Source organism: Ruditapes philippinarum, unplaced genomic scaffold (assembly GCF_026571515.1).
Source record: "Ruditapes philippinarum isolate M1 unplaced genomic scaffold, ASM2657151v2 ctg1376_1_1_1_1, whole genome shotgun sequence".
Lineage (NCBI taxonomy): Eukaryota > Metazoa > Mollusca > Bivalvia > Venerida > Veneridae > Ruditapes > Ruditapes philippinarum.
Genome location: NW_026863019.1, coordinates 102,013 through 126,909, shown reverse-complemented (window position 1 = coordinate 126,909; position 24,897 = coordinate 102,013). Strand labels below are relative to the sequence as shown.

At 31.4% G+C, this 24,897-nt stretch overlaps 1 protein-coding gene across 1 annotated transcript; it reads left to right on the top strand.

The window, feature by feature from the left end:
• The first annotated feature begins 304 nt into the window (after window positions 1-304).
• Window positions 305-23,505, top strand: LOC132720904 (heat shock 70 kDa protein 12B-like). The gene is made up of 6 exons (XM_060705137.1): window positions 305-590; window positions 2,677-2,820; window positions 8,265-8,483; window positions 10,219-10,470; window positions 19,831-19,981; window positions 20,299-23,505. The coding sequence occupies exons 1-6, from the start codon at window positions 582-584 to the stop codon at window positions 21,393-21,395; spliced, it is 1,872 nt and encodes a 623-aa protein (XP_060561120.1). The 5' UTR covers window positions 305-581; the 3' UTR covers window positions 21,396-23,505.
• Window positions 23,506-24,897: the final 1,392 nt, after the last annotated feature.

The following is a 24,897-nucleotide window of genomic DNA, read 5'->3' as shown; positions in this document are numbered from 1 at the left end:
TTTTGCTTGTGCATTTTTTTTTTGTATTTGTAGAGTAACTGCCCTTCACTTATTTAAGTTCGCAATGTTCAATTAGTGTCGTGCGTACCTCAAAAAAGTATATGACCTAGAGTCATAAATCCGTAAAGAAATGTAAGTTAGGGGTTTGTTTGTATATTTAATCAGAGTTTGTTGAGTAATTGTCATTGACTTAGTAAAATCCGCTCCAGATCGTTTTGCCATACGCCCCTCTTAAAGTGTTATGAGCTAGAGACAACAAACTTTATCGGAATCTTGTTCAATATGTGAAGCTGTGCACCTGGATATTTTATTGTGGTTGTTTTCAGTTTTTTAAGTGTTATTGTCCTTGACATAAATTTGCAATTTTCAACTTGTTCATGCGTAACTCAAACAAGTTGTATTTGAAAAGTTTCTTTGCCTATTTATATCGTAAACTGCGCATAAATATTTTAAAACTTCCGCGTTAATCTTTTGATTCGTCTAGTCCGATTTGTGTTCGAAATTGAAGACAGAAGTTTTGATAAAGAATATATTTTGAATTTCAGTTATAGATTAATACAAGGCTTTTAGATACTGTAAGAATGGAACTCGTAAGTATAAATTTCTTTTCTCACGTTGAAATATATTTTTGCATAAGAAAATTGCATGGAGTCAATTGGTAATGTTACAAATAATATGTTTTAATATGTCAGTGTACTATTATATAGCGATATTAATTAGTAGTATGGGATTTTAAGGTAATTCAGTTTACCTTATATCTTAATAAGTGTGTTATTGCTCTCAGCAAATGAATTTGATATATTAAAAGCTCATTGTTGTCTGTGATCTCATTTTTCGCCCACGTACATTTGATAAATGATCATTTCAATTGTATTAAAATGTAAAAAGAAAAGGTTTTTGAAAAGTATGCAAATGTCACATAAATCTTATACCTTTACAATAACATTAATAAATCAATTGGCTGGAATTTAAGTGATTGCATACTTGGTTGGTTTAAGCTAGCAAAATGGTTGCAAACTTGACAAAATGGCGACTGAAACATGAGAATTTATCGCGCCCACCCATAATTTGCCTGAGTCATTGGGTTTGTATGTAATTTTGAAATTCCTGTGTATGCCCATTAATTAAAGCAATGGTTCTGGATTTCAGCTTCCTAGCTTCTGATTTGCGGAGGTTTTTAATGATATTAACTGATAACTTACATATTTTGATATTTAACAAGCGATTATTCTAGTCGTTTTTTTCTCTTTTATTCAAATCTTTAAGTTTTGAAATGCTTCCAACAAGCCTAAAATATTTTCGTCAATAATGTATAACTCCTTTAACATGCAAGTGTCAAATAACGTTGCAATACACAAACTTGTACTTAAAAGTATAATATTTGCAATTTTTTTTAATTTTTATTTTTTGGTTAAAATAAAAAAAAAACACAAAAAACAACAAAGATCATATTGACTAATTACAAATATATTTTCATGACAATTTGTTACACTTTTGTTAATTTGCTTGCTTTTATAAATGTTATTTTCATCATTTATTGGTACGACGACTCCGTGTCCCGTCTGTTTGCCCTTGTACCTTTTATTCGTTGCTCTGCTGGGTGTCTTCTAACCTTGTACAACGTAATATGAATTGTGGTGATAAATTAGAAAAATATATAAAAACTTCAAAAGATGTAGACTATGTTTTATTTCATATGATGATAACAAAAATGATGGAAATAAAAGTTGCACCATAGTGCAAATGAACAAGGTGTTTTTCATTTTGTGAATTAAAACTGTATTTGCTTAACATGCAAAGGAATACATTTATACAGTATTTACAGAAACTTATTTTGTCTTGTTTGTTGAACGGGATGAATGAGTAGCAAAAAATGACCAGAATTATCACTTATCAATCTTACATGGCCAGTTTATATCTGTAACAAGTTCATCAAATCAGAAGCTAAGACGCTGAAACATAAACTTAGTGTTTCATAACCATTGCCTTAATAAATGTCCATTCAATATAAACTACAATATGAATAAAGGTTAAGTAGACAAGGAAGGGCGGCGTTCAATGAACGCAACACATGCACTACCAAGCAACACAGGACCGCCGGCAAGGATTCCAGCAATACACCAAATAAAGAAGGGGACTGGACATCGCCAATGACAAAGCACGGAAGGGGTGATTCCTATCATAATACATAATAGGAAATAATACAATACGAAGACGATTTTGAAATAGGCCTACATTGGTAAAGGAGTTTAGAGGAAGGGACTTGCGGGTCTGAGAAAGGGTTGGGGTCACAAATAACAAAATAAAACAAGACTAGGGGCAAAGGGAAGTACAAACCTAACTACCTGGACAAAAACATGCGGGCGTTACAAACGTTAATGCCTCGGACGACATTTTGTCATTTTTTTAACCATTTTGCTCATTTGAAACAAGTATAACACCACTTAATGTCCTGTCCTTTGTATATCTGCAATCCTGTGTTCTCGTATTTATTTTGTCTACTATACAGAACAAGGAAAATACTCGTTCTTCATTTATAATACCACTTCACCCTTGAAAAGTAATTAAAAGTGACTTCGATCATCCGATCCATAAATGTGTCGTATTTCACATTGCTTTATAAAGTCCTGCTCCTTTCAATATTCTTATTTGTACACACATTTCTAATATTTTCAGAGTATTATTCAAAAACCAGAGCTGGTTGTTGCCATAGATTTTGGCAGTACATATAGCGGATATGCTTGGCAATGGAGGACAGATTTTGTAAGGGATAGAGGAAACATCCAGTTCAATACTAACTGGGGAAGCGGGGCATTACAGGTATTTTTCTTTTTTCTTATAGCTTAATGTCACTAGTATATTACAACTTGTCTCAAACTGTCAATTCACTCATTGACTTACTAAAGTACATTTGATTTCAAATATCCAGGTTATTTTCAAATCCAGTGCATAAATCGTTTTGTCTTCTATAGACAGAGTATCATACTGTAAATTATTTGTATTACAGTGACATTATGTCCATTTTCTCTCGTGTCGTGAAAGTTAGTAAAGTAGTTGTTGAACCACAAATTTCACATATACGAATTCCTCTCATGTGTTAAAAATGTGTACGAATTCCTAATACACTCGTATGTGTTGCAAATACGGTGGGATCTGGGACGCCCGGCATCCGGGATCGTATTAGATATAAAGTAAAGTTGTGTTGATATATGTCTTAATAAAGGCAATAAAACGTTAAGATGGTTTTGACAGGTATATTGACTTTAACTTAAGATTGAAATATATTAAGAGTTATATATAAACAAACTTGAAATGCAGAATTCACAATACTTCAAGGTGTTATAAAATTGTAATATTTCACATTGATTTGTTTGAAATACTAAAAATAGATTTTATTCAAAAACCTATTTTGTTATAATGTACAAATACCGCGTCTTTTATGTTAATGTTTTAGAATTTTAGTACAGATATAAGTAGGTACTTAAAACAAAAATATTGTAAATAAAAAAAATATCGAAACTATCGAAGTTAATGATTATAACAATTTCCATTTCACTCGTATACATTTGTAACGTAACACATTACCCTCTGGCTAGATCACTAGTGGTATGGTGGCGTTCGTTGCCAATATTCGAGTCTCATACCTTTAAAAATGCGGCAATGTATACCTAGCAGTTATGACTGTAACTGTGCACTGCAAATAATATGTCTCTTAATCTAATCTTTAAATTGAAGGTTCCCGGTTTTCATATAGATCTAATCATCTGAACTAACATAAGAAAAACCTAATTTACAAGTTCGTAGCTTCCGTTGCATATAATACATAAGCATGTTTGCACACTTATAGATGGTTAGCTATATCTTTTTCCTTTCATTTGATCATTATGATTGTATTATAAGATTAGAACTTCATTACTACTTGTACATAAACAAAACTGTATTTGACTTAACAAAATCAAAATTAAACTAAAACAATTTATATGGAAATGTTATGTTACGTGGTACTTTTCAAATTTAAATTGACTAAATGAAATAGCCATGATTTTTATCATATGCAAAGTAGCAAAAAGTAGTTTGGGACTAAAACATTTTTAACTTTATATAATTTACTCTCATAAACATTAGTCAAAAGGAATTATATTGAATTGAGTTCGTGAGCCTTGATTGTATAAGTTTCATGATTAAATAATTAAAATCTAATGTAATCAATAGTAAAATTTGTTAAACCATTTATCCAGTCTTCATACCATCAAGTTTTACAGGGATTTTCAAGAAAAAAAAACCGTACATTTTACAAATATTAAGACAAATGCAAAACCTAACTATCGTCTGCCAATGTTTAACTGCAGTATAAGTAGCTACTTAGCGCACTTGTTGCAGCCTATACACATTGCACAATAAACAATTCACTCTACGATCTCCTATTTTCAAAAGTCGTTAGACAGGCCTAAATTACCGATTGTGATGTAAGTTTTAGGGTCGTTAAACAAATCACAGAACAGAACAGAACTTTTATTTCTTTGATTTGTACATAGTACATCATCATATACATCATATAATTTCAGAGTAACAAATACATTTCAGTGCGAGCAAACAATGCAATAATATAAAAGACAAAAATAATGCTAATATTCAAACATTATGTTGTTAAGCCTCAGTTAAACGAGGATGAACATATTAACAAATATTGCGTATTATCATTGAACATAATTTATTATTGAATTTCTAATAGTCATAGCTTTTTGATAATAAACTGCTAATTTGCATAGCTCATTCCTATTTTTACTTTGTAACAGTGCTATAAATTTAAACATACTTGGATTTACAAAATAGTATCTTTTAATATTATTGCTAGGAATACTTGAATAACATGGACATATGAGAATAAAATGAAATTCATCTCCCAGGACTCTTAGAGAACAACATTGACAATAACGTTCATTTCTTTGTATTCTATTTCTAGCATATCTTCCAGTTTGTATTCTTAGGCTATGTGCAGAAGTTCTTAATCTAGTAATAAATGGTCACAAGTGAGTAGGCATCAAATCAAGATATTCTGCGTAATAAAAAGTTAGCTAACACATTATATAAACCTAGTACAGAACTTGATTCTTTCGATAAATACCGGAATAAAGTTTTTAAAATCAATAATATACAATATATGGGTTATTCCAAACATCTGTAAAACCATAGTCACACAAAAGCTTTTTAACATATGTTACCCAGTTACATAATCCTTTATTACAATTATTTAATGCTAACTGGTAAACTGAGCGTAAAATAATATTGTCTGTATAGAGCAACTCAAACCAATATTTAACAATGCGTACATAACGGGATATGAACAAAGGATACCTTCCTAACTCTCCATATACACCAACAGTACAGGTAGTATTTCTTACTAACAAAATCATTTTACAAAATTTCAAATGTATTCTTTAAATCTGTTTTGATTTTGTGAAGCCCCATATTTCTGAAGAATAATTCATAATTGAGCCAACAAAAGAATCAAATAACTGACATAATAACTTAAGTTTAAAATCATACTTTGTACAATTTAAAAGCAAAACATTCAACGCCTTTAACGCTTTACCTGTAAAGTGTTCCTGATTTAGTGTAAAATTACCAGTATAATTGAAAACTGTTCCAAGCTAATTAAAATCATTCACTATTTCAATATCATTACCATTATATGACCAATAATCGTTTTCTAATACCCGCCCTCTTTTTCTTAAATACAACAATTTTAGTTTTATCTGTATTCACTTTTAATCCCCAATTTTGACAATATTCAGATAATGCATTTGCAATTCCTGAGGGGTTTTACCTAATATCACCATATCATCAGCAAATAAAAGTAAAAGTAAAACAATTTTTTTATATATCAAGTCCGGAGCTGATATTTTCATGTAAAAACAATTCTAAATCATCTACAAATAGAGAAATAAGTACTGGAAACGTTATCTCCCTTTGTCGTAAGCCTATAGCATACTCAAAATACGAGGAATAATCGTTACATGACCTAACACAAGAGTTAACTTTAGTATACATGTCCCGTATAATTCTTAATAATTTACCTTGTACTCCTAAGTTATACAATTTCATCCACAATGCATTTCTATATATAGTATCAAAACATTTTTTTAAATCAACAAATACACAAAATGATCTTTTATTTTCATTTAGAGAATGTTGAACTATATTAAACAATATAAATAAAGCATCAACACTTGATTTAACCTTTCTAAAACCAAACTGTGCACCAGATATAACATTATTCACAAATGGACGTGATACGTTTATTTAAGATTATAGTGAATGACTTAGAAAAGCGACTAACTAGTGTAATACCCCTATAATTGTTAACATCATTCTTATCACCTTTCTTATGTACTGGTACAAAACACCTTCCATCCATTTATCCGGAAAATATCCAGAATCTAAAATTGCATTAAAAACATCACAAATATGCGACCCTAAAATATCAACACTTTCAATCAAATATTCATTCAAAATAAAATCACTACCAAATGCTTTCCCCTTTTAACTTCTTTAACAGCGCTATAAATTTTTGAACAGTTTTTGTTTCATCTAATTCTTCAAATCTACAATCCATATTATTTAAATCATGAATAGTATTTTCTGTATCAGGATTTTTATCTCGAATCACAGGGAGTCACAGTCAGATGAACATCAATTAAATGAGATATGCTTTAATTTTGGGAGTGGATATAAGTAAGGGTTGGTAGACATTAACGTCGCACAAACCCAAAAAAAAAATTGGAAAAGTCGTTAAGACAGACAGTCCTTCTCGATTTAGGTTCCATAAATAAAAACTTAAATTTAAAAGTATTTTTTCTGTCCTGTATTTTTGTGTCAAAAATTGTTAAAATAAAACATTTACACATGATACCAAATACTTAATTAAACGGTTACAAAAAAGACTTAAAAATAAGTGGATTTTGACAGCATCGGACTGTGAATCACTGGTTATTGAAGAGGTAACTCATTCCATATTTTTCAACCAAAAGAAGCAAATGATTTTTTTACCTAAACCATTGCCCTGTGGGACTGCGAAATTGGTGGCAATGAAAAAATATACCTTATAATCGGGGGCCATGCCTACATTTAAAAAAATTGAGTCAGAATGATTTGATCAACTCGTTTAGACACTGGTAGCCAACTGAAAGATATAAGTTGTTCATGGTCAATAAGATATGTAAGTGCCAAATTCAGGGCAAACCTTATCAATATTCTTCAGATTGTAGGTTTTTCATCCATCCAAATCATATCTCGACTATAAAACCAAAAGAAACAAGCATAGCCAAAATGTCACTAAATAAGCGACACACCTTTTTACAGTTTTTTTCAATATGATAAGCTTTTTAATAACCGATCACAAGATAAACCTTAATACAGTTTGACAGCAAGGCAACAAATTACTGAGGTTGGCTGAATGACCTGACCGTTACAAAATACATTTAAGTTTGGATTTAACCTAACTTTGAGCTTTGAGCAGAAAAGGATTTACACAGCTATACCTAAATGTAATGCAACAAGCCATTTGCATATCATTTGCTTGGCTTCATTTCCTCATTGAAGGTTATTTCATCTGTAGATTTCATTTTAACAGCAACCATGATACCAGAGTCACCTGCAAAAAGTAAAAGTTAATTTTAAACAACAGCTGACATATCATTACATAGATTAAACACAATAGAAGTACTTAAATTGATGTTTGAGGAACACCACAAGAAATATTGGAAAATACCTTCAACATCGTTCATTTTTGATTGTGACTTACCAATAGTTTGTCATGGTAATTAATAGAGTAAAATTGAAAAAGAATGTTGAGAATATAAAACGTTTTTTCCATATTTCATCAGTCAAACACTACCGAAAAATATATTATATAAATATAAATATATATTGATTATTAATTTAAGATAGGCATATTGTCATTTTATACGGATTTTTTAAGACTTGCATCAGTACAAAATATTGAAGATTTATGATGATGCAAAATTATTTTTATCATCTCAAGCACAGCGTTTAGTTACACTATAGATTTTTTGAATGACCTGACTTAAAATTGTATGTGTTCAAGTATGTTTTTGGATGATTTCCTAGATAAATTCTAGGTTCGAGATAAATATAACCGTTTTGGAAAATTACCGTCCGATTTTCAACAGAAACCTACCTGGTTGTATTTTGTGGCAGTGCAGTGGACGAGAACTTGAAACACTGTTCATTTTTCATTTCAGCTTCATAAAACTACAACCTGTTTGCTTCTCAAAGCAAATGGAGATGATACAAGTAAATACGAAATTGATTCCTTTGGATATGAAGCTGAAAGAATATATATAAATATGGCCAAAGAGCACGAAAAAGATAAAAAGAAAACCTTAGGCAGAGGTGATGCAGACAATTTACATGAAACATGGTACCTGTTTAAAAGATTCAAACATATTTTGTATACAAAGGTAAGCATAACCAAGTTTTAGTAATATCTTATTTTAAATATATAAAATAAGCAGTCGTTATTATTGCAAGTTCTTTACTTACCTCAGTTTGCGACAGTGATACTTTTATTAAATAAATAGATAAAGATATAATAGTATAAATGCAATTCCGTTTAACTGAATGAAACGAAAACGGAGAGGGAAAATGAGAAAGAGTATATTGCACATAAAATAATGGAACTTCTTAGTACCATGTGTCTCAGTATTTGAGTGTAAATCAAATTGATAGATTTTACTTTTATTACACTTTGTAACAAATTTTGAAGCGTTTAGAAAATTGACAACCTTGCGAGATACAATGAACATTTGGTAATTCATTTAAGGTAGAACACTCCTAATTGTCACTATAAGGAACTGTAAAATTGACAACATAGCACAGTTATATGCCTTAAATGTCGCCTGTATGCAAAATTTAAGCAAAATTAACCGTGTGGTTTATAAGTTATGGGCATTTTTCTGAACTAAAACTTTGCCATTAGAAGGCCTTTTTTCAGAATTGAGGAAACTCTAAATAATCTATAATATCATTATGAAAAATGTTTTCATATTGCTCATTGTCAAGAAACAAATAATGACATTTAGGTAAGAAATTACACAAGCAAAATGAATATTTTTAAACGAAATGTTTTTAATATGTATAAAAATGTAACCCTATCCCACCTACTCTTCCCTTATTTGACCATTTCCCTATGTAAAACGCCTTACTTTAAATATCCCTAAATTTTCCACAATGAGGGGCTGCTTTCAAAGTTTTCCTTAATTTTCTTAAATGTATATTGGTTGGTCTTGCAAAATATAAAATACTTTTACCGTGTAGTTTTTATTTTATTAAACTTAAAAAATATCTGGTATCATATTTGCTATTAAATTTGGCATTATTTAGTAAATAAATACCTACAATAATGATATAATTAAAATGAAACACTTTTTTTCTTCCATAAGGGATCTTAGAGATTAATAAAAAATGTTAAACAGAAAAAAAAAGTTGCCCCTTCTGGGCTTTGAACCCACGCCCCTCAGTTTCAATACACAGTGATTCTAGCCTATTTGAATACTCTTCATAGTAGAGATAGTGTATTAGGGGTGTACTACCTTAAAGTACACATGTATGTTACTATGATGATTTCAATTGTACAAGTGTTGTTTATGCATAAAAATTAAAGCTGACATTTTAAATTCTATTAAATCCAATACGAAAAAATATGGACCAGTGTATAGCTAAAATATTTAGCCTGACATATTTGTTGTTTACCTTAAACTACTAACGTGTACTGGTTATATACGGAGTTAAGGACAAACATTCTATTTCTTGCAGTTTCACTCAAACACCACATCCGTTTATTCATCCCTGGGCCCCTCACCCCTCATTTGATTGGTTTCCATACGTGTCTATATTGTGTCCATTAGAACTTTTATGTGTCTTGTTATCTTGGGTATCTATATTGAAGTTGAAGTTGAAATATTAAGATTAGAAAATGATTTCAACAAAGACTGCATGTAAGGAAAATATTGGCGTGTTTTTTTTTTGTATTACCATATGTTTATCTCAAAGTTACATTATAAAATTAAAATTCTAATTTAATTTTAAACTGATCTGTACACTGTTTACTTTAAAATTTGCCTCAAGTAATTGATATTGTTTCAATTGTTATAAACATAAGTGACATTTTGACAAAACTAAAATCTTATTTTCAAGAATATTGATTACGAAATGATAGTAGAGGATCAACTTCATAGACCGTTCCCACTATTACACGTTTTGTCAAAACTTTTGAAAGCGTTGAAGGACCACTTCATAAACAATCTAAAAGAAAAGGGACAAAGAGTTAACCTAGACAAAACACTTTGGGTAGTTACTGTTCCCGCAATTTGGTCAGAGATGGCAAAGGCGTTTATGAGATATGCGATGGAAAAGGCATTAATGGAAGATACAGAGGAAATAGAAAAGGTATATATCTATTGGCTGCCACCTTAGTGCAGAAATTGTTAACTCATATTATGTATGTGTACTAAAGTAACGAAGTGTTAGAAAAGCTGCTTTAAAGATGCAGAGGCTTGCATCAGTTGTTATTATTAAACATGTTTTTACACATATCCCATCATATGAACCGTAAAAAAAATTGCAGAAAGCCTCTTACCAGTCAATTTTACTGTTAAATTAACAGTCAAAAATAGTAATAGTTAAAGTTGAGATTTTTATACGCGTAAGAATAGTAAATCACGTTGTAGCTTTTCTATCAAAAGATGCATTACATAAAAAACACAAACGTATACATCGCACATAGATACATTGTCATAGAAGATGAACATTGCCACACGTATAGAAAACAAATTTAAAATTGCTCCAAAATTTCCCGCATACACGATGTATGAATTGTACGTTACATATACGTTCATATAAGCCATACAAGATGAAAACGCTAAAAGGAAGAGGAAGAGTAAGAACACGTGTAGAATGGATATCGTATTAGTAACCTTATTTTAACGTTTTGCCGACAAATGAGTATTGAAGGGAAAGTATATACCTTGGATGACAAATGTATCTCAGGTTTAACATGTAACCCCTACGCTGGTATGAGCTACGCTGTGGTGTCTCTTGTTACTTGTAAACTTCTTTATAAAGTTATCTGTAGCTATAAAAAAGGGATGTTTTTTTGACGGAGTGTTAAATTCTTTAACTGGTATCAAAAATTGCAAAACATAATAAGTAGTTTTACAATGACTGTCTGTTTTGTTTTCACATCATTCTTTTTTCATTTGTTAATTATGCAAGGGTTTTAACTTCTTAAAACAGTAAATGGATAAACAACGGTATGGCGTTTGCCTCGCAAAGGAAGGCAATGCACCGTGCAAAGTGAAAACGAACACAATAGAGTTGAGAACCGTATGCTGATTTCTGAAATACCTAAGCACCGAAGTGTAAATCGGGTACGAGTCATGTTCATGTCTTAAACTAATGTTTCATATGACGAACTCGAACTATGTTAAAATATCACTCAAAGTTTACCGATAATACGTTCATTAAATAATACATGCATCATCGTCAACCATGTTCGAACAGTTATGGCATTGTCTTTCGGATCGGGAAATGAAAAGTTAAAACCCGAGTTGTACTTGTATTGAGCATTTTGTATGACGCAAATCACCGTCCTAGGTATATAAGATATAAAAAGAAATATCAACAAATTATTGGTTTGATGTGCCTTCTCACTCTTAGCCCCATGAAATTTCTGTAAAACGAGGGATTGTTAATAGAATGAATCCCCGTCAAACAAAATTCTAACCCATGTTGATGGTTACAAAAAGTTAAACAAGTAAAGTATGAAAGTAATGATTAACAAGTAAGCTGAATTTGCATTTAATGAATGCACCACCAACACAACCGAACAATACAAGACAACAACAAAAACAGGAGAGGTTACGAATGATCTTAACTATAAAACCACAGAACACAGAAATGATCATGTAGAAACATATCAAAGGTAAAACAAATGTCTTAAACGAACACAAAGCAGCAGGTATATCACTTACAGGGCAAGGGCAAGACGAAGCAAGACAATTAAGTTCTAAATGGTTTGTGATAGTTGAAAGGGTATATCGTTCATGGATTAAAAAATAAAATCAATCGATGTTATACAGCCCGGAAACAATTTGCTTGATCCCGACTGACCCTGAAACATAAATCATAATGTTTAAAGTCTTAAGCACGATTCAACATGAAAATTGTGATTTATTTTGAATTTAGAATCATCCGCACATAAGTTTTAACAAAGGTAATCATCGAATCTTCAATTATTCAAGTTAGTGCCATTCCACGAAAAAGAGTATGCAATCCCCCACCCCCCAAATAGTATGCGTGTTCGATATGTGTTGAAATTCTACGCGACATATTTTATTATGCCTTTGTTTATGTGAAGTTATTAAAGATTCTATGATAGTTTAGAAAAAAAATCAGTATTCTCATTGAGGCATAGCAGAAGTATATTTTACATATGAATTGTTTTAGAATTGGCATAATGACCTAAAATGAAAAAAAATTCTTAAATTAAAGGTGGTAAAATAAGGTCAAGAAGGAACATTTATAATAGCGGAGATAATTTATGATTAAAGAGAATTTTGAAAAATGAATGGAGATCACCATCCATTTTTTAGAGTAATCTTCACCTGAAAGTAATATTTTAACTCTTTTGTGCCATTTCAGAAGCAGATGTTTAAAAATGGGGATAAGTATCTCTAAAGGATCTCTACAAATAGTGTCCTTAAAGATTCTATTTAATCATGCAAAGTTTAAGAAAATTATCTCTGTTGTTTTACTTTTCATTCTTTATATTTGTAACAGAAGCGTCTTAAAATTTGAATAAGATAATTGCTTTACGCACATGAAGAGTGAACTGTGTATTCACCTCTTAAATTAGAAAAAACAATCGAGTAAAAATAAAAAAATTGTCGGTATTTCAATAACAAAAAACAATATTGTATGATTTTGTGATAGTTGTTACTTAAATAAAGATATTATCGGAATTAAATTAATTTCGGATAAAAAGACTGTGTTAAGTTAAATAAGAGAATAAAGATCAAGAAGGCAAAGACAACGTTTATAGGACGTATCCACCCACCCCCGACATACCCTTTATTACCAAGAGGTATATGTAGATACCGATATTGAAATTATCGCATGATTCGGACATTAAATGGATGCTTTGTCAAATTAAATTTTTTCTCCGATAATGGGTGGTTGTTACGTTAACCTTATAATTACCACTATCTTCAATTCAAGTTTTTCTTTATATAGGATAATCAATAAAGTGTATGGAAATATCGTATTGAAATGAAATGCTTTTAATAATTAATTGAAAACGCCTCGATATTAATTAACATTTGCCCGATGATCAAGCTTGCCGATGATCCCTGACCACATGGTTTAGGCAATGACTGCTAAAATTTCAAAGATACTCCATTTAAGTTATTTAGTTAATTTAATTTGTACACTGTAAGTAAAAGAGAGAAACTCCTTCAAATTGACGATAAATCTTTATATTTTGAACTTTATTTTCGCTTTGTATGTGTACCGTGTATGAAGCCGGTCATGTATTTTTTTCAGCGTATAATCTCAACTAAATCCAATAATATATATCAAGGCATAAGCTTTGTCATGCTTTGACATCAAAGTATAAAGAAACATTTTTATAAATACCATCGATTGCAATGGAAAGTTCAAGATGTAAATAAATACCACGCAGCAATGTTGACCTCTGATCGGCAGACCTCTGCACAATTTACTTTTTAAAAGAGTTGCTTATTAGCTCACATGAGCTAGCTCAGGGTGAGCTTTTAGGATCGTTCAATATCCGTCGTCCGTCGTCCGGCCACACTTGTTCGTTATGGAGGCTATTCGTTGCCAAAAATCCAACCTTTGAAACTTGACAATGCATACTTCGGTTCTACTAAACAAATTAGTAAAAATCTAATTGTTGATCCGAGATTTAGCGTTTTGATTATCTCGATTTGATAAAATGGTAGCTGTTTACACGCAACTTACATAAATTGCAAACTGGATTTAAAGAAGTATAACTTCAAATTTTCGACGCGTATAAATGTACACGATAGCACGTACACAACACGGTTTATGCCTTACATTATGACGTTCAGAATGTAAATGCATCAGTCAACACTCTCAGGTTGACATCATCACACTTTCATTTTACATAATAACGCGATTAACATTTGTAAACGATTTTGCAACTTCCATATATGGCATTATCACGGAAATAGACGAAGATTAAAAGGCGGAGCCAATTTTCACGAAAGCAGATTATAAAGAGAGGCAACTCTTACTGAACTGTACAGCTTGAATGAGTCATTAAATAAAACTCTTATATATGTCGCATACATCAACTGCATTACAGTTGACTTTGAATATCCTCTGATTTTGTTAAAACGCATTCTAGCACAGGATATTCAAGTAATGCAAATGTGATTAAGATATAAAAAATGTAACAATGTAACAACGTTGATAGAACGTCATAATACTGATAATGAGCATAATAATATGCAAAAACTAAAGTTGGTCAATAAACATAAGGGAATGTTTCCCATATATAAGGACACAAGCCACGCTTGCTGATGAGCTAACTTCTCAGCAGAAATTATTCGTACTCGTGTATTTTACCCCCAATGTGATATATTTTGAGTCATGGGATGTGATTTAGCCTTTTATTATAACACATTTGTAAGCTGGCGTAGGTTAAGATCTTCAGCGATCCCCCTTTTATGCATTTTACTAAATCAATTACAGCTCTTAAATCTTAAAAGCTGGAAACTAAACTTGTTTTCTTTCTGATCAAAAGCAGATAACTATTTTTATGTACAAGAAATACTACACAGAATATGTATTAAGTTTTGTTAGTGATGGCTTTCTTAGTGATAAAATAAACAAGGTATACATAAATTGATAATGAACATACTTACCTTTGGACTCATTTAATATCATTTTTGAAAAACAAATATGGTAAAAATGCTTAAATATATCTATACTTAAAAATAAAAAGAAATGTACGAAAGGAACGTTGGTTTTAATTTGAATATCGTTAAAAGCGTTTTCTTGTCAAGTCATAAGCTAGTATTAAGGTTACTAATGTAATAGTAAATGCTACAACAAGGAAAGACAACAGCCAGAATTTGATCTGGTATTTTAGTATTTAGTCGTAGCAAAATCTCAACCAGATGTTGACTTGAAAATTTGAAAGTTGTAAGGTAGCAGCTTAACTGTCAATCAATGTTATTCATTTCTATGCAAATTGGAATCCCCTTAGTAAAATTTATTTGTCTTTAAAAAGAGCAAACATGTTGAATATAGTCTTAACAATAATTTATAATCTTAACAATAAGTTCCTTGAAAAATATTTACCCCTTAGCAACCCCATTAAAAGTTAAATTGAGTCAGTTACCTAGTGAGTTTTAGTTTCTTTTTTCTAGGAATTGGGGTATGTACAACTTTTCAATACTTAATTGAATAAAGGAATATAATGGCAATCATGCAAATTAATTATGTTTGGTGAATAACTGTCATGATTTGCAAACAACTAAAATGTGTGGTTCACGGAATCTACGCCAGTGCGTGTTCTTGCTTTCTTGTGATATCAGACCGCACGGTAATTACCGAAAATGTGCGGATAAATGCGTTTATTTACGATGATATAGTCGGCGGGAAATTGGCCGAGCTTTTTTTATCTCCTTTTGCAAAACGTGTACAGCTGAATAATGGAGATTCGAATCATAATGGTTTGACAATGTAAAGCTAAGAATGTAACTTCTGTTTTGTCGGCTTGGTATTGCTTATCAGTCAGAAAACCAGTTAATTTTTTGTCGTTAAACAAAATGTTTTGTTGAAATACATATTTACAATGTTAAATCGGCAAACTCAATCCAAGAATACAACATTGGAAATTACATACAAATATATACAATTGTACTGTTCAACTCAGACCAACAAGGCTGGATTTTTAGCAACGTATAGTCCCCATAGTTCGTTAAAATTCTAGCGGTCACATTTTTGCCTCAATCATCATCAAACTTTGTCAGGATGCTTATCTAAGTAATAGCTCGGATGAGTTCGAACATGGGTCATCTCGGATGAAAACTAGGTCACAAGAGCTAAAATAGAAAAAAAGTGTTAACAATCTAGCGGTCACATTTTTGCCTCAATCATCATCAAACGTGGCCAGGATGCTTATCTAGGTGATAGCTCAGATGAGTTCGAACATGGGTTATCTCGGATGAAAACTAGGTCACAGGAGCTAAAAATAGAAAAATCTTGTTAACACTCAAGCGGTCACATTTTTGACTCAATTATCATCAAACTTGGTCAGGATGCTTTTCTAGGTAATTGCTCGGATGAGTTCGAACATGGGTCATCTCGGATAAAACAACTAGGACACAGGAGCTAAAAATAGAAAAATCTTGTTAGCACTCTAGTGGCTACTGTAATGATCAAAATATCCTGGAATTTGGTCTGAAAGTATGTTTTGATGATTTCTAGGTCAAGTTCGAATATGGGTCATCTGATTTCAAAATTAGGTCACACCGCCCAAATATGGAAAAAACTTGTAACCACCTTAGTGGTCACATTTTTGACTCAATTATCATCAAATTTGGTCAGGATGCTTGTTAGATGAGTTTGAACATGGGCCATTTTGGATGAAAAACTAGGTCACAGGAGCTAAAAATAGAAAATCTTGTTAACACTTTAGTGGCTACTGTTTTGATCCAAGTATCCTGAAAACTGGTCTGAAAGTATGTTTTGATGATTTCTAGGTCAAGTTCGAATATGGGTCACCTGGGGTTATAAACTAGGTCACACTCCTCAAATATGGATAATCCTTGTTAACAGTCTAGTGGTCACATTTTTGACTCACCTGTCATGAAACTTGGTCAGAATGTTTGTCTAGGTAATTGTTCGAATGAGTTCGATGGGTCAGGTTAGCGATTTAGGGCCATCTTTACCCTCTTGTATTTTTGAAATGTGTACACCAATTATAAATGATTATTATCGCAGTTCAATCATTAACAGCCCATCATGGGTGAGTTTTCATACTTAATTGCATTAATTGATTGTTAATCTTTATTAAAAAATAACACATGTATCTATTAAATTTGTGAAATAGTGTTTAATTACATTAAAATGAGACTTCAATGAACATCGGATTTATATTAATATCCGAGCATGAACGTAGAATTGTTTGGAATAACGGGCATCACTGGTCTAAAGTGCCGCGACCGACACTTGTGTAGGCCGTTGAATTTTTTGTGTCTTTATTTTCTTGGATATTGTTATGAATTTTGAAAAAAGCAACTTCCCTACACATCCTGTTTGTCTGGTCAATATTTAGTAATATCTTTATCTTTCGCTACGATTCGACAATTATTTATGTTATGTCTAAAGATGTGAAGTAATGACATCACGCACACCTGTTTTTGTACGACCAATACACAAACATGGCCGCGCCTACTGAATTGTGGAAGTCGGTGATTTGGCGCTTTAAATTTTGTTATCAAGCGTTTAATATCATTATTTAAACGCAGAAAATTTGTATATTTACTTTTTATAGTAATCTTTTGCTTATATAAAGTTTTTATTCTTACATTGCCTTTCCCTTTAACAGTCATTCATGAAATCACCCACTGCTTTGCGATGTGATCTATTACAATACCCTAAATAAATAAGATAAAATATGATTAGTTAGTGAAAGTTGTTACGAGCCAGGCGTAACTAGAAAGAAAAGCCAGCAACAAACTTGTAACAATATAACAAATTTATTACAGAAAAATATTAAAGAAAAATAAAATAACAAATTACGTTTACAAATACCTGAAGTCCAAATAAAAGTGAAAATCTTAAATGTCTAGTCTGATCCTGGAATGATCCTTTTTGAATAACACAGTTAAATCCAAGTTAAATCCAAGAACACTTTAGAATAAATTCCCACAATAAAATCCACAAGAATAATTAATAATCCAAGCTCCAATAAATCACTTAATTTCCAAGTTGAATAATACTCCAAATATATTGATGACTTAAAAGATTACTGATGACTAAAAAGGTAAAGGTAATGAAAAATGTCAATCTATATATATTAACTAAGAAGTTTCTAGAATAGTCTTCCATTTACTACAGTAATCATAATCTAGCAACTTCACCAATAAAGATCATTCCAGAAATTTTCTATCTAAATATAATGCATGAGTTTTCTACAATAGTTAAGAACGTTCTAGTACATACATGTAGTTTATGTTCTAAAAATAGAACAATGATAATATTGGAAATACCAACTGGTCATATATAAATTATATACATGTAATAAGTTGCATACATAACAAAGTATCCTACTTACGATGAGATGCCGACGTAATCAGGGGTCGTTTTGTAAACAATTGTTTCAGCTTTAACCGAGTCCTCTCTCAAACTGGACAGATGTGTTAGCATAAATGGCAAAGAATTGCACTATGTGCGTGTAATCATATAAAAGAATACACATCTGGGCTCCCGTTTAGCTAGGTATTTCCCAACTTAACTGTAACTCGGTATCAAACTTGACGATTTTAGCGAAAAATTACCTGGTTGCATTTTTTTACCGCCGCTTCTGCGACGATTGCTCCACACGGTCGCACCAATGGACCCACCGCTTCTATCAGAGAAAAAGAATGTTTTATGTAAACTCATTTAAATAAATAAACTTAAAGTAAACATTTCTAGCGTTTCTTTTTTTTTAAAAATCTGATATGCATACTTTATCCAATTAAAGTCTATATTCTGTGGAAATTATAGTAATAAAACAGAATTAAACTTACATCGAGTTGAGCAGTTATTTTTGCAAATTTACTTGTATCAGAAAGTCCATACATAACTTTGAAGGTAAAATAATTCTCAAATTTGACTCATTGGTGAAACATTTAATAGTGTTCAAAGCCAAAGGGATATCTAGACCCTAAATATTAATAGGATACACTGAAAGACTGATGACCATATAAATGTGTTCTTTTAAGTTTTCGAGAAGCATTGTTTTGGCGTAACAGATTGTTAAAGGTATAAGTGAACTTGCCTATCCATATTGTACTAGGAATGTCTAAATTATACAAATTATGGTTAAAATCAAATCAAACTCAAACAGCGTCTGCAATTTTCATATATTCCTATTTGTATAGTCCCTAGGTAAAGATATGCATGTGCCCTTAACAAGCAGAACTAAAAAGAAAATGGAATTTTTAAAGGATATTAGAGGTTATGAAGAGCGTTTATATTACAGGCAAGACGTCAAAATACAAATTTAAAAAAACAGGCAACATAATCTAATGGTGATTGTACATTATCCAATAAAGAATACTTGAACCACCCAAAAGGTCCGAATATAAGGATCTTAAAAAAGAAACATGCACACAAAAATAATATCTTACTGAACGATCTTTAAGATCGTTGAAGCCAAAACTTGAAGGCGTAGACGGTACATTGCACTTACTACTTCTGTCTTTAAACATACTTACTTAATCAAACCAATCTTATTTTACAACATTCCTTTTTTATTTATTTAAAAAAAGTAAATACATTTGAAATATGTTTTTCAGTTTTTTTACGAGAATATTTCTAAAAAAGGGTTCACTTTCTGTGTTTTCGAGTCATTAGTTAGATTGATTTATTTGAAAACATGCGGCTAACTATCAAGCTGAAAGCTTTAAAATTGTAGCTTTTTCAATTAGCTGAGGCGTTATTCAGGTATGTCTATTTGCAAAGATAATTTATAAATTTGTGTTTTAGAGCTTTACCAAAACGAGAAGAAGAAATTTACTTCTCGCGTTGGAGCCAGAAGCAGCAGCAATATATTGCATCCACCTTCCCGATGAGCAACGAGCCAATATGAATGAGCTCGGAGCACCGGGGCAAGTCTTTCTTACAGCAGATCTTGGCGGTCAGTTTCTTTAATATTTGTCAAATTAACTTGCTTCCCATTTCAAAGTTTTAGCATTTTTAGTACAATGCTCCTGATTAATATTTTTCAGCATGTATTTCCGTCGTCGACGATTTTAACGATAAAATTTTTCACTGTTTAAAACGTCAGCCATGCAATTTCTTACAAATCCTACTTTTCAAAGCTCTTATTCTTATAAATTACAATAAGCAATATATATGCTTTCTGCGATTGTTGTTGCTTATTCATGACATAGAATGGAATTTCTTTCATAATTAATCATTTATTTATCAACTTATTTATCCATTTATTCTCAGGATTGACTGTTGACCTTTCTTTAGTTAAAGTACTAGACGATGGTTTACTTGAGGAGATTTACTTATCTCGAGGAGACCTAGCTGGTGGTCAAAATGTCAATGACGCCTTCTTTCAAGCTTGCCTCGATAGTTTTGATGGAGAATTATGGAAGACAATATTTGGTAAATCAACGCCAATAGAGTGTCTAGAAATGGAAGATGACTTTGAACAAAAGAAAGTTACAATAGGAAAAAAGGACCGAAGGCTTGAAAAAATTGTTCTTAAAGTTCCTTACACGATTATTAAAGAAATAGATCAGAACAATATAACGTGTAAGGATGCACATGATTTTATCCTAGAGGAGAACGAGATAAAGGTCAGGTCAGAATTTGTCCGAAACAAACTTTTCAAAGAAACTTGCATCAAAATGTTTGATATAATGAAAACGGTTTTGCAATCTTTTGGTTTTAAAGATTGCAGAACAGTTGTACTTGTTGGTGGATTTGCTGAATCCCCAATTGTAGTACAACATATACGCGAAGCTATTATGGAAAATTTTCCAGATATAAAAGTTGTTGTGCCAACCTCGCCTTTCCAAGCTGTTCTAAAAGGGGCCGTTCTATATGGTCATGATCCGATGATATTTAGAAGCCGTATTGCAAGGTATACTTACGGTGTGGAGATACGCTGTCTCTTCAATGAGAAAAAGCATAATAAAGAGAAAAAGTGGCTTAACACTGAAGATAATAAATATTATTGCAAGGATGTGTTAGCGGTTCATGTGGAAAAAGGTCAGTCTGTGATACTGAAAGAGCAACTTGAGGAACATAGATACCACCCAATGTTTAAGAATCAGAAAAGTGCGAAAGTTTCAATTTATGCTTCAGATAGAGCCCCAGTGAATAGTACAGTGGATGGTGAACCTAAAGATGTCATGTATATTACAGATGAAGGATGTGAGAAAATCGGTGAAATAGATGTTGAGATACCCAATACTTTACTTGGAACGGAAAGAAATCTTCTTGTCAGAATGGTGTATGGTGGGACAGAATTATCGGTTATCGTGATAGATGAAACAAGCGGCAAAGATTTCCCATTGAGCATAAAACTGATCTAACCAGATGCAAACACATGATTTGTGAAAGAGTAAAGTTTGATTGAATATCAAACCAAATGTTTAATTCTTGTAAAAAAGAAATTGACAGCAAATATTGTTTTCAATTGTTGTAATCGATTCCCGAAAGGGTTGTTATATGTCTCAGTTATTTTAAACATTTGAATATGGTACATAAATAGAATAAAATGATACTGAACAAACTATCATGCTGCTATTTAAGAGGGGCTTTATACCTCCAGCAATGAATTTGTGTATGCACTTTCTGTTCTTAAGGGAAAACACTAACATATTTCATTTTATACAGACACTCAGAAGTATTTTTTATAAAAAAATTCAATCAATTATTGTTTAACCAGATTCAAAGTTTTTTACTCTTAAAAACAAAATGAGCTTGGAATAGATCACTCTTATAAACCTTCAATTTTTTTTACTATTTTATCCTTGAAGAAGTATTTAAGGTAAGCCTTCTAACAAAAAATAGTGAAAAACAGAATCCCTAAAGAAAGCCCAAGACGGCAAAATTGTAAAATGTTGCAGGCTCGGTTTGATTGAGCCTGTTCATTGACGGTACTGGAAAGTGCAAGTTACCGTCCACGCCCCCTAGCACCGGCTTAAGTAGAATTCAACATGCTGGGACTTTAAAAACTTCATTTTAACGTGATTTGAGTAAGTTTGATAAATTTGATATTTTGTCAATCATTTGGCTTAGTATTCGTACACTATATTTGTAGTGAAAAGAGAATATATGTATTATTTTGTTCATATATGAAATTATTCATTGATTGAAAGTATTGATTTTTTTTGCCTCTTTTAAAATGAATTTATACATCAATGAGATATAGTTATAACATTATTACCCAACAAATTTGCAATATTTTGTTTATGTATTTTTTATCTAACTTTACTCGGCACTTTTGTTCTGCAAATCGACATTGGTATTATCAACAACACGTACGCGTATGTTATGAATAAGCAAAATTATCAACGTCTGAATCCCAGGCCATGTACTCTCGTGTTGACAATTACTTATGTTGGTATGTGAATATTACAAAAAGCGAATTATTATCAAAGTGCCGAGAATCTTGATGAAATTTTCAATAAATATGGCAATATCAAATCAAGTATCGTATTCATTAAACATTAACTCATGCAAGAACCGATTGCTGATGAAAGAACTATTGGTTCAACCCTTGTGCTACTTTTGTGTAAATATTATGATAATACAGTAAGAACTCTGAAAACCGGACCCTATCAATACTTTACAAAAAGTCCTGTTTTCAGAGGATTCCGGTTTTCAGAGGTTTTATACATTTATTGATAATTATGATGAGTTTAAACAATGACTTTGTTAAATAATTTTGTATTTACTTTTCAAACCTTATTATTTCTTTTTGCAATAAATGTCTTAAGTATTTTTATTATGCAAATCCATGAATATAATTCAGAAAATCAGTTATTTAAAACAACACATTGTCTGAAATATATCCTAATATGGCTTTGAAATATGTAATTTTTATGGAATTTAGTATAACAGTACTATTTTTGCATTAAATAAATGTCCAAGCAAAGATAACTTCAAGATCGAAATTTTAAGCAAAACAGGAATCATTTAACAAAAGTTTCATAATTCTTTAAGCCATTTTATATAAAAAAAAAACAAAAAAAAACACAAGAAATTATAAACATTTTGCAAAATCATACCTATACAGGGAAAGACAGTTATGATGAAATAGCTTTAATCTAATTGCCAATATAGAAAATAAACACATACTGAGAATTGTTTTAACACCTGCATACATAAAAAGGAGGTGATCATTAACTGGTAATTGAACATGTGACCTGTTGAGCTACATTATAATACACAGAAAAATGACACTTGAAATTGCTGTACGGTTTTGAGGATTGTTTATGCATGTTTCCTATTAGTAGCCATAGAAAATCGTCCGGTTTTCGGAATTCAGAGGTTCCGGTATTCAGAGGACTTTTTTCAATGAACTTATAAAGAGAAAATACGCAAACTTTTAAAATCGTCCGGTTTTCATAAGATTCCGGTTTTCAGATGGTCCGGTTTTCTGAGTTTTTACTGTATACTGTTATAAATGTGTACGAAAAGAGCAATAAATATGTTTTAATCAGTAAATAAAACTTTATTTTTACTACTGAACTTTGAGTTTTCTCAGCTTTTGCCCAATTTTTTTCAGCAGCTTAGAAGTTGGGCCTGGTTCACTGTATATCTTTGCAGTGCAGCTCGCCTTGTTTATCTTCATATTGATAATCTTTTAACAATAACATTGTAAAAACATTCTCCTATTGATCATCTTAGATATTGAGTTATATTTAATTGCTACATTTTAACATGTATAGACTTATTTATTTCTTGCTTGTTTAACGACGATTTTAACACCGTGTCGGGCAATCAACCGTAACCTCTTTCTGAAAACCCCCCCAGAAATTACCATTTTTCCCCAGCTTCAGCATGCCTTCTGAATCAGCTGTTCGAGAAATATCACCATTATACTCAATATATAGAGATTTTGAGCTATTTGACACCTATATTCTGTATGAATCTGAATAAGCAAGGAAATTTCGCCTCGCCTGATGATCGGACAATTTCGTGCATTACTAATCCAGTGTTAAGCTAGCTCACATCTATTTCCTGTTGAATCTGTATAAGTTGATGCTATGCTATGACAGATTTCATTGACGTGCAACACATTTATAACGTTCCTGAAGCACGCAACTTCAATTGATAGACTGAACTTTTTCTAAGAACCACACGTGTATAAATATTACATATTCTGCATAGCATAATACATTACACCGGACAATGATTTGACATAAACCCAACATTAAGAGGACAGTTTAATCGGTCAAAGATTGCACAGTGATCATGGAAAGTGATGTGATCATAACTCGTTTTTTCTGTCTTTATGGTATATTGTTCGTAATAATTTCTGTTATTTTTAAGACTTAAAACAGGCAAAGTAAAAATCATCAGCTTGCAAAAGAAATAAAAGATAGTAAGGTGGAAATGTATTCGAGAGTTTTCTTCGAAGAAAAGATAAACACGTAAAGGAAAAAAAGGATATAGATACAAATAAACTAATAAGTGAACATGGTATGAAATTAAAAAGACATAAAGCTTCGACGGTTAAGACGTTTTGTGGTAAAATACGAGGGTTGTCCCAAAAGTCAGAGACTAATCTTATAGACGGTTCATTTTAAGCGACAATAGATAATAATTCACACATATAACCTATAAGTTTATTATTTGACATTACAACAAATTGTTTACAAAATATATACTTTAGTTACTTATTTTTTTCAAAATTAATGACATTGGTTTGAGTTCCCAGAATACGTCAAATAATTTGCATTTTGTTATGAATAGGCTTAAATAGAATACATATATTTCAAATATCTGATGATGTGTCAGCACAATACCGCACTGACTTGCTGCTATGTTGACATCATTGTAGAACATTTTAGTAACATAACTTAA